Here is a 12,895-nt window from a genome sequence, read left to right as displayed (position 1 = left end):
TACAGGACTGGGTGGGACAGAAGCTTTCATCTACACTGAAAGAACTGATGATCAGTACCATTAACAGATACTGGAAAGCCAGTTGTTTTATAAACACTGTCTGAAAGACGAAAGAGCTAAGAGTCAACTTTACTATAATAGGAACTCAGTGAAGATAAAATAACCACTTATAAAGAGATAATAGAACTTACCTCCTGGACCATCAGATGGCTCAGCAGGTAAAGTTGCTTCCTCCAAGCCTGATAAGCCAAGTCCAATCCTTGTACCCACATGGTGCAAGAAGAAAACAAGTCCTACAAGTTGTCCCTTGCATAGACATAAGCACACTTATACAACCAATCAAATGTAATTTAATTTTTTCTAAAGAATACACTTCCTGCAGACAATTCCCCACCACGTTAAACAAAGGACAGCGCGGGAAGATAAACCCAGCAGCACCGCAGAGTAAGGACAGCCCTGGGAGACATGCCCCAATTTGATTTTGTTCCCTTTGAATAATTCTTTACAAGCTGATTTTCACTCTTTTTGATAGTTACTTAATAGTTAGAAGTGATTACCTCCGGGGTCCTGCTGGGAGTCAGACTGACATAGAAAAGGCAACAAAAGAATACTATAGGCTTGAACTCTGTACAGCTTGGAGTTACATATGTCAAAGTCAGCAATACATAAAAAATATGTTCACATTATTATATGCAAAATAAAATGCTACACAAATACTGAATTCAGTTAATGACTTACATATTGGAATAGTAAGACCTGTAACAGCATATGAAATTTACATTAACAATAAAAATAAGATAGGGGCAGGAGAGACGGCGTATTTATAGGTAACAATGCTTGCTTTCCGAACCTGATGACCTAAGTTCAATCCCTAGTACCCACAGGGAAAAAACTGACTCCATACGTACAAATGAGTGTGTGTGGACATATACACAAACACATGCACCACACACACACACACACACACACACACACACGTAATATTTTTTTTAAATAAGATGGATTAGCATATGACAAGTAAGAAAATCTAGTCAAATGTTTATAGTGGATCTTGGTGTTGAGTATACTATGTACTGCAAAATTCTTTTAAAAATGCTGAATGATTTTCACAATAAAGAGCTGTGGGAAGTTAAGAATACAGCCTGTAACTGGTGTGAGTACTCTCCAGAACGTGGTTTATGGCAGAAGACAGTGACAGAGTACCACACTGGGGTACCCAGAGAGGAGATAACCCAGGCCAGGATACCAGGAAGTTCTCCAGACTCCTGTCTCTTCCTCTGCTGCCCTGAAAGCTGGGCAGTCAACAAAGCCAACAAGACTGAGGCTCAGCAAGGCGGGGAGCGGGGGAGCTCACTGACAACTGTGGCCACCCACTAGAGCTGAAGACAACTAGAGAGCAGAGAGCAACACCCCCCCCCATCTCGAAACCCTGAAGCCACAGGAAAAACAACAACAAAAGGGTGTGAGTAAGGGAGGCAAAGTAGTTGACAAATCTACAGAAATGTGGTAGGACCATCGCAGTCAGCATGGCCGTCTCATTCTTTAATTCCACATACAACAGGTTGAAGTACCTGTAGTCTTTTTCACAGCTGCCAGTGCCCATCCACAAATCACGGTGAGTTAGCCAAACTATAATGAAAAGCATGGTCTTTCAACCAAAGAAATTTAACTTTAAACCAGAAAAATGCTGCCACTGAGCAAATGACCAATCTATTCCTTAGTTTTCTATAAATGTAAATAAAAATAATTAAGTCCAAGAACTGACATTAGAAATAGCATTTCTAATAAAGTAGTTTATATACATATGAAAAGGGGGAGAACTTACCTCTAAAAATTATAAAATCTGAGTTGCAATTATAATAAAAACTTTAATAAAAAAGAAATATCATTTCCAAAGTGGATGGAATGTGTAAAACATGCCAAAATTGGAGTTACAGTAATAATAATAATACAGTGTCCAATAATTACTTTCCAGCTCTAGCAGCATATAGATGCTTCCAGAAAAGAAATACAAACTTAAGAGAGGGAGCACACATAAAACTTACATTTTCACCACATAGCACAAAAAGAGGTAAGGCTACAATCTATGAACAGGCCAGAGAGTGCATAGCTCAGTGGCAGGGTGTAGGCCTTGCAATTAAGGCCCAGGCCAAGCCTTGCTTCCCCAGCAACATAGAAGAAGAGAAAAAGAAGAGAAAGAAATCAGAAAGAATGTATGAACACGAATCACATATGAAAAGTTAGAAACTGACAAAAAAAGGTTCAAAGATATGTTTATAATTCCATATATATATACATACATACATATATATACACAATATATACATACACACATTCACCCCATGAACTCAATGTCTCCTTTAACTCTTAAGAGAACTTACAATGGCCATCCAAATCATAATGTAAATATGATATACCTCAACAATAGTTAAAGAAAAACCTGACACATCACCAAACGATAAACACAGATGTGTACATACACACACACACACACACACACACACACACACACACACACACACATCTGGATACTGTGTAACTGATTCTGGAAGACAGCACTTGAAGCAAAGGGTTTCATGGGAGGTTTCTGGGTGATTTGGAAGGGTTTTCTGGGAAATTCCCGAAGTCTTTCAAAGCTGATGACTCAGCTCTTTACTGTGTTTCATTCACTTCCAATCCGATGGCTTCTCTCCCTTCCAGTCTACCCGGGACACTGCACCTTCTACTTAACGCCATGACTGCAAACATGTTCTTCCCAAACGAGGGGGAACAAGGGAAGAATTCGAAGAAACATAGAGAAGAGGAAGGAAATCACCAAGGACCCACCCAAGCGTAAAGGAAAGAAGTCTGAAGGGAATTCAGATGACCTCAGAGGACAGGACACTGAAGACCAGCTTCCAAACACTGAGGAGCTAAGCCACTACGGTCAACTGTTCTGCTGAAGAGCCACGGTTAAGAACAAAGGTGGACAAGAGTAAAGGCTTGAACAAAAGACAAGAGCGTCTGTGACGCTGTGCCACCAGAGGAAGTGGATTCACGGCACGGCACGGGCACGCAGCTCTAGGATATCCTCCAAGCTCTTTTTGTTTTTCAAAATCCCTCTAAACAATATAATAATAGTATTACATATTGTCTGTTACAAAATAATATTACCATTGATAGTTGGATAGGTAGCAATATCTAAACTATAACTGAAAAAGAGGCCTTTTCAAGTTTGAAAGTATATGAACAAAAACTAAACTCCTTTATGAAAGTCTCAGAAGCCAGGCAAGTGCTTCTTGGGGAATGGTGGATACCAATGATTTAACCCACAGACAGCAGCTTTATGCAACCTACCAAGTCTTACTGTGAAATTAGTACTAAGGCTTCTAACACACTGGCAACTTTGAAGAAGCAATCAATAAGAGATGTTGTTAACAGATAAAATATTATCGTATGTATACTGGTCTTAAATCCAAGGCAGTTTTCCAAAACAAATAAATAACCAAGAACACTTAATAATGAGCAAAACCAAAATAATTTTGCCATATCCAACAGAAACAAGATACAATAAGCCAAAAACCTTTTCAAACCACAAAAGAATTCTATGCATAGGCAGTTGATTGCTCAGAGAGAACACTATACTGAAGAACTCTATGCTAGCTTGTCCCATTTGCAAGAATATATTAATTCCATGATCACCTTGGACCAACGTTTTTACATATCATGACTCTATAAATTTTATATAAATCAAATTCTCTCCCACCATAGACAAAAATTCTAAGTAATGAACCACAGTGAGAAGATAGGGCTACAAAAATATTAGTATGTGGAATGCTAAAAAGTCCTGGGCTAGGAGGCATAGCAATGCTACGATGCTGTATTAGTCTCTGAGAGCTAGCAGTGTCTGGTGCCCCTTGCCTATCTACAGCTTTCCCTCTGACGTAAACAAGTACTAATCTGACTCAAAGTTATCATTTTCAATGCTTTGTTTTCTTTTCCCAGTTTTTCTATTAGCAAACGCTGCAATACAATTGTGTGCATGAGCACAAGGAATATACTTGAAACTTAATAAACAACCGCCTTAAAATGTCTCTCAGTCTTCTCGCTCCGTTCTTGCCTCTCACTTCCTATTGTATCCTTCCTAGCAAGGTTATTAAGTGGGTATTTAACATTTTAGGAAAAGGTAGAAGCTTGAACAAGCCTACCAAGGACATTTTAATTTGACACATGCCAGTTTATGTCCTGCACATTGACACAGACAGCGTTCAATCCCTCATATACAGATACACTGTGTCTGATTTTCAGCAGTCTCCGGACAGTTAGTGATTTCGTCTTATGAAAGAGCTATAGCTAAAATCAAATGACTACAAATCCTACTTTAATAATAGAATATGGTAATTCAACTGATAAATTCTTCCAGAGCCACCAGTAATCAGAAACTGAAAACTATTAAAATATTATTTGCTCTATGGGAATTACTTATTACATGTTTGCTCAACCGTATCTGCTGAAAGACACAGAAACACTCCCAAAGTTAATTTAAGGACTTACCAATTTCCCTTGCAATTCTGACAGCTTCATCTGCATCCTGTAAAGGCAGGAAATGAGACTCAACATTAATCCCATGAGGCCTTGCACAATGTCTTTAGGGCAGTCATATATTGTACTACTGTCTCCTCTGATTCATTTAATGTTCAATTTTACAACCTTCTAACCCTTTTCATTCAGAGAAATGTAAAATTAATACCATAAGTAGAATGTAAATTCTCCCTCGTCGTTATTATATTAAGAAACTCAAAGCGGCTTGAAATGAGCTGGCAGGAAACATGACCAGAATTGCCAATGATTTGGTGCAGTTGCCGGAATTTAACGGGCAGAATTTAGATTTTTACAATCAATACTCCATCATAAATCAGATCATTAAAGCTTGTCTGCAGCCTGCTTGTCTGTTTACACATCATGTTTTCCTAGATTCTGTCAGCAGGGGGAGTTGACTGTCTATTGTTTGGGAGGAGCTCAATTGATTGTCTAGAAATAAGTAAATGTCCAGTACCCATAGGAATTACCAATTGTTTGTTTTTTTCTTAAAACAAAACAAAACGAAAAAAATCTCTGTGATTTCCATTATGTTTTCTTATGTTTTTGTCCTTTTCTTCAGGTACATATTTTATACTTACAGTTGTAGCTAGGTTCATAAATTAAAACCTTAAATTCTCTGAACAAACCATGGAGGAAAAAGGGTTTGGAAGAGCAAGGTAAGGGGTCCTTTCTGAAGTTCAAGGCCAGTATTTACTGACCTTGTCACAGCGACACTTGAAACCCTAAGCATCTAAAAACTGCCCCGGTCTAAGCCACTCATCTACCGTAATCCTGACATGCGCTGTACAAACTCCATGGACACATTTTCCATGTAACAATAAAGAGAGTTCTGAACTTCAAGCTACTTTCTCAATTCCATCAATTTTTATAACCCAGTACACAATATGAGCTCACAGCCTCTCTAAAAGCACCAGTTGATAGGCATGCAGAAATTTTTACACATCTTCAAAACATTCAAGTGAAACCTGGCAATTTTTTTTAAAGCTTTTAAATTTTAAATTACATGTAAAATGAAGAGCAATCACAACAGAATTCTTCCCCAGTGAGGACTAGGGGAAATAACTGGTTCATTTATTAAATAAAAAGAAAAGAAAAGAAAAGAATGGGGAAAAAAAGAAAAAAAAGAAAAATCTTCCTTAAAAGTCTTCAGCACCCAACAACATCCCTGGATAAGGAGGCTGGCAGGGGAAGTTGTCAGGAAAATTTAATTTCCTTTCATTAGGCAGTCTGCCCCACAAATAGGTGCTTGTTAAGTTCAAAGCAGCCCTGAAAACGACATCAGTTTTAAGTCTTTTTTACTCCAAACAGTCACATCTGCTAATGAGATTTTCCAAATAACAATTGTTTTCAAGCCAGAGATAAATCTCCACCTCGCCCCACCCCCACCCACAGCAGGGTTTACTGCCTTCCTACACCTTGCTATTTGCGCCGATCCTACATTCTCCAAATTTTAGCTTAAACGGATAAAAATCCACTAAGGGTCATTTAGGAATGTCCATGGTTTCCACACACTGAGTTTGGAGGTTCTTTGTTCCCACCAGAGGCACTTATAGGAGAATACTTGCCTTAACGGCCTCTCCTCAGGAAGTGTTAGACCTGCCAAAGGCGAACAATTAGGGCCTCCTGAACAAAATACAGGAAGAGTGAGGGCTGATGGGGACGGGATTACAATCAGCTAGAAAGAAACTTTGAACATTTCATTCGGTGTGGAATGGTGTATTTGCCAAAGACAGTCTCGGAGAAATCAAACTACAGACTGAAGGCTGGGAATTCAGGGAAAGGTGAAAGCACAGTCCCATTTGTTCTATGTTTTCAGGTATTTATAGATGCACATGACACAAACTTGTGTTATGTGTTACATGTAAAGAGATTATATTTACACGCACCAAATCCCTTATATGCCACAAAACTGTCTTAGCTTTTCGCTAATGTAGGTGTTTAAATTTTCCCACTATGAAAATCAGTTTCTGGAACATGAGCATTCAGTTAAAACCAAATTGTCTTAAAAATTAAATTTTTATTTGTCATTCATTGAGCCAAAAAAAGTCATTGAAGATTTATTATGTACTAGACATTATAAAACACTACTATTGTTTTAAAAACTACTAAACATGATTAGCACATTTAGTTATATTACATGCTACTCAAAGTTAAATTGAAAAGACAAGGGCTCTAAAAGCATCTAAGTCTATGGCACTAACATATAACACCATGGGACCTCCTTACAGGGTTATGAATAGAATAAAGTCTAAGAATAGAATAAAGTCATCTAAGTCTATGGCACTAACAGAACACCATGGGACCTCCTTACAGGGTTATGAATAGAATAAAGTCATCTAAGTCTATGGCACTAACAGAACACCGTGGGACCTCCTTACAGGGTTATGAATAGAATAAAGCATTAAATAAAACTTTGACAAACTTGATAATCAGTCAGAAAAACAGAAGATTAACTTCAGAAAAAAATAAATCTAAAGAAATATATACAACACACACCTCAGCCATCACACCAGCAGTAGAAGTTACACAGGAGATCCACCTGGGGATCCAGCAGGCCAAAGTGTGACCACAGGTGTAAGTTTAAGCAGCACTTCATACTGCGGTGTCAAAGCAAGCACATAACCTCTGTGCAAATAGGTGTTGGCGCTTATCAGACTTGGAGAGCCTATCTCTTCATCTACTGATTTTGCTTGTAGAGTTTCCTATGGATGCCTCTTTCACATGCATGGACAAAAACTTACAAAGAATTTAGTATTTTCAACTGTGATGTTTTGAGAGATAAAACATCTGGAAAACAATTTAATGAACCTTGAACAAAGGACTAAAACATAAACAGTACAGTGACTGAAATGGCGTACCAAGTAGCCACTTAAAAGAATTAGGATCCATGTGTCTTAAACACTAATCCAATAAGCACTTGCTAGCAGCAGTGTACGCAATCTGGATTCTGCCCTTCTAGAGTCCGACCCCACAGAGAGGAACAGAACCTGAGAACTACACGAACATTTCGTGAAAACAGGTAAAGTAAGAGGAAAACTTGTTTTAGGTTATGCAAAAAGGATCCTCCTAACAGAGAACCAGCATATAAAGAACCCTTAACTACAAAGGACCTTAGTATGTTCTAGAAACAGAAAGGGGCTCAGAAGGGAGAAGACCAGTTAGGGTGGAAGGCAAGGCCATTCCTGGCTGGACCTTCTGTGACCCGGCCCAGAAACTGGGCAGCTTTGATCCTATGAAGGAGGAGAGTGAATTGGGCTGGGCTTTCAGAGGACAATTCTTAAACCCGAATAGACGCAGTACAGACACAGCAGATTCAGCAGCAGCACGCTCCACATGGCTTTGCCGGCTTCTGAGGGTAAAGGAAGGCATCTGTGCAGACAGTTTAAAAGCTCAGCAACCCTGCCACAAGCTGGAGGCACGGAGACTGCCACTTAATGCTTTAGTTCTTAGGAACATGGTGAAGATTTACCATAAGGGTTATGATTCCATCCTCCATAATACTTTCATGGTTTAAAAACAAAACATGTCATGCTTAAAAGTTTTTAAATTATGCAATAATTGTTAAGGCATTAAATTGGTATGGGAGGTCCTTCTGTCTATGTGTTGCTTTTATTGGTTAATAAATAAAGAAACTGGCTTGGCCTGATAGGGTAGAACAGAGCCAGGTGGGGAAGACTAAACTAAATGCTGGGAGAAAGGAGGTGAAGTCAGAGAGAAGCTATGTAGCCCAGCCAGAGATGGACACAGAAACTTTAGCCAGTAAGCCACAGCCGCATAGCAATACACAAATTAATAGAAATGGGTTAAATTAATATGTAAGAGTCAGCCAATAAGAAGCCAGAGCTAATAGGCCAAGTAGTGATTTAAATAATATGGTTTCTGTGCGATTATTTCAGCTGGGCGGCCAGGACAAACAAGCAGCTCCCTCCAACATTAAATATTATCGAATCAAAACAAACAAGTAGCACAGTATGGTGGTACATACCTATATGTACAGGAGGTTGAGGCAGGAGAATAGTGAATTCAAAGCCAGAAATGTCTCAAAACTCTAAAATAAGTCAAGAAAGGAAGGAAGGAAGGAAGGAAGGAAGGAAGGAAGGAAGGAAGGAAGGAAGGAAGGAAGGAAGGAAGGAAGGAAGGAAGGGCAAATAACAAGTCACCTCTTAAATTGCTCGTTGCCTTTTGGATTTTGTTTTGTTGGTGGTGGTGTTTCGTTGACATACTAAAAACAGTATGTACCAGATTTAATGCTGAAAACTCCATCTTAAATATTCATCTCTACCTAATGAAAAGTACAATTCAGGAACTAGAGAAAGAAGGGAAAGCAGGACAAATGAAAGGAAGGGAGATTTTCTACAAGTTGTTCATTTTGTGTACATTAATTGTCTAAAACAACATAAACTTGTCAGGATACTTTATAAACATATAAAGATAGGTTGATCATATTAATCTTTTATTACCCATAACTATCCCATCCTCCCTGGTCCCTTTCCTATTTTTTTTGAAAGAGTCTCATGAATAGTGGAATAAGATAGCCTCAAATTCTGTATGTAGATAAAGATAAACTTGGACACCTGACCCTCCTCTCTCCATCTCCCCAGATGCTAGAACTGCAAGACAGTGCAGTGCTGGGGACTCCGTCCAAGGTTTTGTGCACACAGGGCAAGCAACTACCAACTCCATTTATCTTCAGACCTGTCCATGTTTTATTTTCATGGCCCTCTGTCCCCAAATCCCATATCTAGGGGAAATAGTTGCCATTCTGAGTCTGGCTTATAGCATTAGACATTATCATCTTCAGTTTCTGCAACTAACATTATTTATTCTGTTTTGTTTTGTTTTGTTCAAGACAGAGTTTCTCTGTGTAACAGCCCTGGCTGTCCTGAATCTCTTCTTAATGGCTGAATGATATTTAATTGTGTCAGAGATATAACACACTTTCTTTTGTATGTTGTACAGCTATTATGAACAGCGCCTGAAAAAACATGAGTGTGCAGGTTCTCTATTGTATGACAACTTTGATTTCTTTGGCTAACTACCCAGGTATGGTACAGCTGGATAGTGTTGTAGTTCTATTTACAGTTTATCAAGGAACCTCAATATTGATTTCCATAATGGTACATAAATTTACATTACTAGCAGCAGCATACAAGACTTATAGATGTCCTATACACTGAAATACATATACGGCATTATAACACATTTGAAAAACTAAAATTTAAAAGTTAAATAAGACCCAGAATGAACTAATAATCCACTCCAAAAATTAAGTGCCACTTTTTTCTGTAAAGACATTTATAGACTATAAACAAAAAAATATGGAAAACAACTATTCTTTATCATCTAAAAGAACTAGAGGGAAAGAAAGAAAACCTCCAGCAAGCAACGCTGTAAGAAAACACAAGTGCCCATTTCCCTCCGTCCTTCTGCTCACAGCAGAGTCTAATAACTAATAGACAGATGTGTGTGTTCTTTTGTTTTGTTTTGTTTTGCTTTGTGTGTGTATGTTCTTTTCAATATAGAAGATGCAGTATCAACCCTAATTCCAGTCAACGCTCTTCCTCCGCCTACAAAGTGATGTCATCCACACATTTCCAGTGTCCCACCCACAGCTTTCACCATCAGACCTCTAATGGAGGGGCAATCCCTCTTCTTAGGAGGTCTATATGTACTAATTTCATAAGAAGACACTGGCAGTGAAACTGGAGTTATCAGACAAATGTTCCTCCGCGAATCCCTAGGGACACTGCTATCCATGAAGCCTGGGTTAATCCCCACTGTCGCTCATCAGTTCAAACTGAAGAGCTCAAAATGCCAGATTCCTGCACCTACCTCTATACCAACCAACAAGGTAAAGAGAGGCCCATGCCCATCAGTGGAAGCGGAAGGGCTAATAAGGAAAACACACGGTGCTCTGGGCCTGGTCAAGGGAAGGGTGTGGTTTTCCCGGAGGGTCAAATGAACAGCACTCTGCAGTCAAGACCACATGAGGTGGTGCTGCCTGCAGTCCCACCATTACAGAGACAGAAGAGCAAGATCAAGAGCCTGGGGCCCAGGACTCATATGAGACCCTACCACACTAGAGTAAATAATCAAATGAATAAAATTTACTGTCAAGCACATCTGGAGAGGGTCCTTGTACCTTTTTGACAGAAAGTCTTAACATTTTTGCTAGACTTAGGTGGCAATTAACCCATACCCAACCCCAGTCCTGAGAACCTTAGAAACTGTCCAAGGTTCACAGTCATTGTGGGCTTCCTATATATGGCCAGTGTGCCGGGAGCTTGACACCAAGCTATCCAGAGCCACAGAAACATGACTGCAGCTTATATAGGATGCCAAGGGAGACACACGCAGGATATCTATGCCAAGGGAGACACACGCAGGGCATCTATGCCAAGGAGACACACGCAGGACATCTATGCCAAGGAGACACACGCAGGATGTCTATGCCAAGGAGACACACGCAGGGCATCTATGCCAAGGGAGACACACGCAGGATATCTATGCCAAGGAGACACACGCAGGGCATCTATGCCAAGGGAGACACACGCAGGGCATCTATGCCAAGGAGACACACGCAGGACATCTATGCCAAGGGAGACACACGCAGGGCATCTATGCCAAGGAGACACACGCAGGGCATCTATGCCAAGGGAGACACACGCAGGGCATCTATGCCAAGGAGACACACGCAGGATATCTATGCCAAGGAGACACACGCAGGGCATCTATGCCAAGGAGACACACGCAGGACATCTATGCCAAGGGAGACACACGCAGGGCATCTATGCCAAGGGAGACACACGCAGGATATCTGATGGCATTTTCTTTGTTAGAGACATGATCTGATTATACAACCCTGGCTGGCCTGGAACTTGCTATGTAGTCCAAGATGAACTCAAACTCACAGAGATCTTTCTGTCTTTGCATCTCCAGTGCTAGGATTAAATGGGTACACTACTATGCAAGTGTTTTTCCCAATGACAATATGTATCAATATCTATTCATTACATACAATATACCAATGTCTTTTCCCTGCTCACAGTTGATACCATTGAAAACAACCCGACTTAAACCACTCTAATTTTTCTCAAATATAGATATATATAAACAGAAATTCTATTTTATCCCATCCTTGTCGCAGACTGTTTGACAGAGGACACATACTACAAGATTTACATGAATGTTTCTTACCTTTACTACCCCATCGAAACCAGGGATTGTGTTGACCTTTGCTCTCTTGGCTAACAGTTTGCTTTCGATCTTGTCACCCATGGCTTGAATAGCATGAGTATCAGGTCCGATGAAAGTGACACCTGCTGCTGCCTGAGGAGAAAAAAAGTAAACTTAGTAACAAAACATCATGATGAAATCACGAAGAGAAGCTTATATAGGCATGTGCAATTAGATAACTCGATATTTAATTATAGTTCTGCAACCATTGTTAAAATAAGAATGTGAGCCAAGATATCAAAACGCAGATTATAGTATCGCCTTACAACACAAAAGAGTAAAGATAAATGAAACAAAGCAGTAGAGAATGCCAGCTTGATGTAGATAATATTCTCTGAAAAAGTAACTTCCAAGACACTGTACTTACCTATAACATGCCCTAACTAAATAAACAGAGCATCCTTGTAAATCTCTACATCATCCATGTCCTCCACACATTGCAACAGAACACAAACACTCATGTTTGTTAAATACCAACTGTTGACCTGCCTTTGAGCTAAATGTAGTGAGTGATCACACAAATGCCAGCAAATTTGAAGGAACACCGATAGATATCTGTAACTCGGAGAAAACCAGCAATATTTACATCCTGTTCCTACAGAAGATGCATAAAGAAGATATGGGAACTTAAAAGGTACAATTATGGTTTAATTAACAACAACCGTGGGGGCTGGAGAAATGACTCAGCGGTTAAGAACTCTGCTGTTTGGTTTCCAGCATCCAGTGGTAGCCCACAGACTCCTGCAACCTCAGTTTTAAGGGATCTAATGCCCTCTTCCGACTTCCATGGGCACTAGGATGTACAGGGTACACAGAGTAAAAAATACCAATCTAATTCATTGTTTTCCCTGAAAATGGGTCTACCTGCCTGTGTTTACATAACTGCAAAAAAAAAACGCGCTAATAAAGGAAACTGTGATTAGAGATAAAGCAAAGAGCTAGGTACTTAGAGCACGGGCTAGAAAAGGAGAAGAGTTTGCTGAAATAAAGGATGAGGTCATGGGATCAAGAAATAAAGCTAGCCGGATGTGTTGGCACAAGCACTTAGTACCAGCACTTAGAAGCAGACAGACCTCTG

General features: G+C 39.7%; 1 protein-coding gene across 1 annotated transcript in view; it reads right to left on the bottom strand.

The window, feature by feature from the left end:
* The window catches only part of Pcca (propionyl-CoA carboxylase subunit alpha), a 281,682-nt gene that overhangs the window by 198,416 nt on the left and 70,371 nt on the right, over window positions 1-12,895 (bottom strand). Inside the window, exons 7-8 of the mRNA XM_075950227.1 lie at window positions 11,779-11,910; window positions 4,534-4,570 (exon numbers count right to left, since the gene is read on the bottom strand). Coding sequence (XP_075806342.1) covers window positions 4,534-4,570; window positions 11,779-11,910 — 169 coding nt within the window. The remainder of the gene's footprint in view (window positions 1-4,533; window positions 4,571-11,778; window positions 11,911-12,895) is intronic.

This window comes from Microtus pennsylvanicus, chromosome 15 (assembly GCF_037038515.1).
Source record: "Microtus pennsylvanicus isolate mMicPen1 chromosome 15, mMicPen1.hap1, whole genome shotgun sequence".
Taxonomy (NCBI): Eukaryota; Metazoa; Chordata; class Mammalia; order Rodentia; family Cricetidae; genus Microtus; species Microtus pennsylvanicus.
The sequence above is the reverse complement of the archived record's forward strand: the minus strand, read 5'-3'. Positions and strand labels throughout refer to the sequence as shown.